General features: G+C 37.4%; 1 protein-coding gene across 1 annotated transcript in view; it reads left to right on the top strand.

The window, feature by feature from the left end:
• Positions 1 to 528: 528 nt before the first annotated feature.
• KCNK2 (potassium two pore domain channel subfamily K member 2) overlaps positions 529 to 6,235 on the top strand; it is a 194,184-nt gene continuing 188,477 nt past the window's right edge. The window contains exon 1 of the mRNA XM_060643824.3: positions 529 to 1,401. Within this exon, the coding sequence (XP_060499807.1) occupies positions 1,368 to 1,401 (34 nt within the window). The 5' untranslated portion in view covers positions 529 to 1,367. The remainder of the gene's footprint in view (positions 1,402 to 6,235) is intronic.

The following is a 6,235-nucleotide window of genomic DNA, read 5'->3' as shown; positions in this document are numbered from 1 at the left end:
CAAGGATTATGTTACTCGAATACTGGTATTTAATGTACATTATCACATTTGTTATCATATCAAAACCAGATGTTGAAAATTTGGGCTAGAAATTCCATGATACGGATTGCATTACCTCAGGGTCACCCTACCACCTAATGTTCACTGCTCAGCTGTATTTTGTTATGGCTTTAATAGAGCAATAATGTGTTTCCACAAGTCTTAGTCTGGTATTAGATGACATGTGGGCTAATTTTGGTGGGTTGAGCAGACTGGTAGGGGGTTATACAAACCAGAGCAATTTGCTTTCCCAACAATAAGAAAATACATGAAGAATTGTTGCTTATAGTTAAGGCATCTCTCTCTCTCTCTCTCTCTCTCTCTCTCTCTCTCTCCCTCTCCTTACCTCCCCTCTTCTCTCTCTTACCCTTTCATTATTTATCTTTGGCTCCTTTATTTTAAAAAAAAAAAAAGCTCTTGTCATTTTTGCTGTCTCCAAATGTCCCTCAAACTTCTTCCAGAAGCAGAATCTACCTCCAATTACTAACTTTCTTATCTCAGCAAAAGCTATTTGAAAACTTCCTCTTAATTGCCTTTCTCACATTGCTTCTGTAACTGATAAAATTAAAGCCAGCAAGCTCAGAAAACTGATAGCATTCTCAATTTTAAAAAATTATAATCAATGCAATTTAGATAAGGTTAAAAAGAAAGGAAGAAAGAAAAGCCTATGTGGAAGCAAGCCAACGATTCATCTGTTTGCATTAATAAGTTCCAGCAATGGTACCACAGGCACGGAAAGCCTGTTTGCCACTGCACTTAGCAAGCACATGAGCTTAAAAATAAACTTTGACAATGTAGATCTCTTTGTCCTTTCAGGAATGGAAAACATTATGTACTTCAAAGCATACTAAGCCTGATTTTAAAATATAGTTGGGATATTGTTACCGTGGCAATTGGGAGGGTCTGTAGGCTGCACATAGTACATGGATGCTTCGTGTGCAATAGTCCTCAAGCCACAGACTAGTGAGAATACACGACGCTGGCAATTTTAATATGCTCCTTCATAGGGCAGAAACGTCTGTCTTCTAAGCTCCCTGGAACAACTGGGATATAGTTCCTCATTTCAATCAGGGAGTTTCTTCCTGAACCAAACTGCGAAAACAGAGTATTTGAGTAGCACGTTTCACTTGCAGCGTTTGTTCATTTTGGAGTGTTTTTGGACAGGAAATTGATCTACAGGGTAACATTCACACAAGAAAGGAAACAGTATGGGACGATGGCTTGTTAGTACAAGTGACTCTGTTTTGGAAATTACGGATGAGAAACCTTGGTGGAAGAACGGCATTAAAGATCAAAAGCATGATGACTCCTGATGAGAACATCCCCAAATGATGAACCCGCAAGCAAAAAGGAACTTCTACTGTGAGTATCTCAACAATAATCAAGTATCTCGTTTGTTTTTAAATTTTCTAGAGTATGTGGAGTAGATTTCCAAGCAAGTGTTTGATGTAGGGAGTCTTCATAGACAAGTCTATAATTAAACTCATTGGGTGGTTCCAACAGAGGGTTAGTTACTGGAATTTTTTCCATGACCTTGCAACACTGAAATAAACTGCATGCTCATGTGGACATGTTTTACATAATAGGCATGTTATATCAGGCTTTTATTGTGTGATGTATTAACTCTGGCAATGCAAAGTTGATGAACATAAGTACCTACACATTCCATTACATTTGGACTCTGGTCATTTAAACTGTCTTTGCTTAGGTTTCATGTTGTGGCTAATCCTGTAATCAATATTTCCAGATATAGATTGACCCATGTTATATACAATTTACTTGGAATATTAGTTATTTTCTCAGTGAATCTTATTTGTTTACTAGGGAAGAGGTTTACTAGGGAAATGGGGAAGAAAAACTATGATAGTTTACACTCAAACTTGGGAACTAAGACACTTTTTTCTTCTTACATTTCCATATTTATTCAGTTCGAAGTTTTGTGTGAATATCGTTTAGATGTCTCTATATAAGATTTCTCACTCCATGGGAACAGTGTTGTGGTCTTGGAAATGTGAATCAAGTTCATCGACACCCTAACCCTGTGTAAACATAAATACAGCTAAGTCGTTCTTCAGTGCCCGGCAGAGCACATACTTAACAGTTTTTGAACGTGCAATATATGCTGGTGTTGGGTAATAGGACAAATGTTTGATTGTATAGTAATCATTTCATATCAGGATTCCAATTTGTTAACTTATCCACGAATATGATTGAATTCTGTTTAACAAGGAACTGCATAATAATGAGGTTACATTGCATTACCATTTTCACTAAGGAATTTCTTTAAAAATCAAATTTCTAATTGATTGCTATTCTTGGTTGTTTCTCTTTTGAATACAGTGAGTTTGTTCAACTCATTGTTTATTTGAAGACATAGAAAGTTTTTGGAGCAACTCACTATACAAAATATCAGCTAATTTCCAATCAGTACGTAATTTCCAGGTGTTACTTTGTAGCATGGGAACTTGTAATTAGCTATTTTGGAGCCCCCTCTGCTGAAGATTGGTGGGTAAGCTAAACCACTGGCCAAGCCCCCAAATGGGGGAGATCATTTTTTTAGGTGTAAGGATCATGAAAATAAACTGAGAAGCAAGTGGATGAAGAGACTCTTGGAGTCAAACCGAGTGTTCCTAGAGTGACAGGAGAGAAGCAAAAATACAGAGAAAGGCACTGAGTGGGAGAGAGCCGGAGAGGTAAGGCAGATTTATTAGAGGTGCTATCTCTATCTCCTGTGAGGCCAGAAAACGCTGTTCTGGTACTCAAATTCTGTTCTAGGTCACCTGCCATAGATACTTGTGAAACTGAACACATGTCCTTCTGCTAGTACATGTAACAGGAATGCTGTACGGGTGATTTTACCACATCTTATTAGAAGTGGTGGTGGGATCATTTGGGTAGGAACTGACAGGAACTGTAACTTAGCAAGAATTATCATCAAGGTAAATTCTTGGGATAATCATATGTAACATTTGGATAAGCTTAAATTATCCCATTAACAGTTCAGTTCTGTCTCCTACTTAAAGGTGTATCTTACATGTAATTTGTACATGCAGATCTATCAGAATATAATTCTAATTAGAATAAGATATCCTACAGGAATCATTTGGAAGTTCTCTTACACTTTTTTCAGGGTAAAATCATCTGGATTGATCAAGTAGAATTCTGGGACCTCAATCAAGAAATGATGCAACATTAGAGAAGTCCTAAGGGGTCTGGTTATTTAACGAAAGCCAAGTCCATAATGTATGGTAGAATGATTAAGATTTTGAGGATTACCTTCAAAAGGAAAATGTAGGTTTAGAGCCCCTCCACCCTCCAGCAAGCTCAGAATACAGTTACGGATGACAAATGATAACTTGAATTTTTATGGCACATTAATTTTTTTCTAGTTAGTTATTTGACATCAGAAAGATTTACAGCCAGAACTGTTCAAGATTTGCTGTATCAAGAGAAATGACCTCCCTGTTACTGGTGATATGATATAGACAAGGAGATTCAAAATGGAGGGGGGATGCAAGTATTTTGAGTAAGACAAATGTTTATTAGAGTTCCAGATCCACTACTTATAAACTGTGTGACCTTGAGAAATTTACTTAAACTCTAAGTTTCTGATTCCTTATATATAATATGGAGTTAATTCTTCCCTCTTAGAATTACTACTATAAAGATTAAATGAGATACTCTGTGCTCATGGCTTGGCCTATAGCAAGCGTACAAAAAAATGGCTAAGCTGTATGAACTTTGGGGACCTTTCTGACTATGTAGTTCTAGTAATTCTAGCTGTTGAAAATAATCTGAATTCCTCAGTTGTGCTAAATGCTACCCAAAGATGTAACTCAATAGAAATATCTGTTCTTCACTTCATGGGGTCCTAATATAAGAAAAATTATTTTTTTTTAACGTTTATTTATTTTTGAGACAGAGAGAGACAGAGCATGAACGGGGGAGGGGCAGAGAGAGAGGGAGACACAGAATGGGAAGCAGGCTCCAGGCTCTGAGCCATCAGCCCAGAGCCCGACGCCGGGCTCGAACTCGCGGACCGTGAGATCGTGACCTGAGCTGAAGTCGGACGCTCAACCGACTGAGCCACCCAGGCGCCCCAAGAAAAATTATTAAACAGAGCTACTACTAGTGTGGTGAAAGAATGAGTAAGGCAATCAGAATCTATGAATTGAAAATTATTAATTTTTTTTAGATGTTTTAGATGTATGAGGTGGTAAAAATCAACTTGACCATTCTACTGTCTCAGTGATTAATACAGTGGAAACACTGGATTGGCTATCACTATTCATTTCCTCTTCCATCTGTGTCTAATCATCTTAGGAAACCCACTATAATCAGCAAAATCATTCTCAGCAGAAATGGTTTTCTGAGAGTTTAAGGACTGAAAATTTTTTCATCTTCAAGATATTTTCTATCACATTTCTATAGTTCCTGCAAAAGCCAAATTTTTATGTGGACGGTGTATTTTGATAATTTAATTTATTGTGTTCATTTGTTACATGCGCACAGCACTTCCCAGGACCATCATTCTTATACTACTGCTTAAACTGGCTTAAGCAATGTTTTACACATTACAGATATGAAATAACAATCTAGCTGTCAGATTTACTATATGGAAACTTACTATGTATCTGGGAGAGTATCAGCAGTGGCTATCAAGGAAAATATTATCTTGTATCTATATAGTGTCATTGTCCTTTCAAGACATTTCCACATATATTATTTTATTTGTTCTCACCCTTGAAATAGAAAGGGATGCTACATTTACTTCATCTGCTGTATAATATGAATAAAAAGCAGAATTAAGCAAAATAGTCTATGGAGAATGTTGAAGATGCAGAAATGAGACTCTTAGTCTAGCATAATTTGTCTAATGGTTTTATGACAATCTGATTTTTATCCAGAAATATGTGACTCACCTGCTTCTTTCATGCTGTAATAGGAGCCTTAAACTTGAGCAATAATTAACACTTACCTTGTATTGTGCCTTCCGCAGTCACCAACCAACCAGGAACACACACAAAACAGATACAGTGCAACTAGGTTCAACCTCAGTCAGGTGTGCAGAAAAGCCTGAATGTCTAGATTTCTCTGTCTTGCCCGCTACTAATATACGTTAGGTATTTCAAGAGAGTGAAGATATTTATATTTACCCATTTAAACTTTCTATTTTACAAAGGAGTCAAGGCCACAGCTGAGCTCTTGGCAACCTTCCTTGGCTGAAATGATATGGATCTGGACAATTGTATTGTATATATTATTGGAAATTCTCTTAAGAATTAGAGGGTTTTTTGATGTCATGTGCATGAACGCTTTTTCAGGGTAGAATCGTCTGGATTTATTATGTAGAATTCTGAGGCCTCAATCAAGAATTGATGCAACATTAGGGAAGTCCTAAGACATTTGATTATTTAAAGATATTGGTATATATCATTATATACCATTATAATTGGTAAAACCAATTAACGAAGTGACGTCAGGTAAAACTCTGCTCCATGGTTCCTCAAAGGCTGGTAAACTACATCTTATAGGTATAGATTTCAAGACTCTGGGCATAGTTATATCTGTTGATTTGAGCCTAGTAAGAGATGTCTTCCCGGGTATAACTGAAGACTTTAGCCAACAGGAACCACCATTTATAGGTACAAGAGGAAAACAGAAAACTATATAGCAGCAGGGTCCGACTATCTCACACAAGTTAACCACTAGGTGTTTCTGAAATGCAACATGTTGGGTTTTTTTTCACATTCGTAGCTTCATCTGTTGCAATACTCTTCCAGCCTGGTTCCTAATTTCTTTTCACTTAAAAGGTTAACATTGCCACAAGTTCTGCACTGTACTTTTGGTTGGTGCTATTTCATGAAAATGTAGGCTTAAAGAAGAAATTGTAGAGTAGAGAGTTTTGACGCATTTGAACTGAATAGAACGGAGCTTAGAGAAGCCCTTGTTCTGGGTGAGCGTTGCTCAGACACTATTATCCTGATTATTCCTACCTCCTGTGAGAGAGACGTCCTCTAAGTTAGATGAAGTGCAGCAGACCTAATAGAGATGTGATTACGGGTCATTACATGGTATGATGCCAAAGGTTTTTGTTTCCATCGTGCTGTTTTCCTCCTTTGGAAACCCGAGGTGAGGAGGGGCCAAGATGGCAGAACAGCATGGAAGTTTTTTTATTGCGTCTCTCCTCCCTGAA

The sequence above is a fragment of the Panthera onca genome, chromosome F1 (assembly GCF_046562875.1).
Source record: "Panthera onca isolate mPanOnc1 chromosome F1, mPanOnc1 haplotype 2, whole genome shotgun sequence".
Taxonomy (NCBI): Eukaryota; Metazoa; Chordata; class Mammalia; order Carnivora; family Felidae; genus Panthera; species Panthera onca.
The sequence above is the reverse complement of the archived record's forward strand: the minus strand, read 5'-3'. Positions and strand labels throughout refer to the sequence as shown.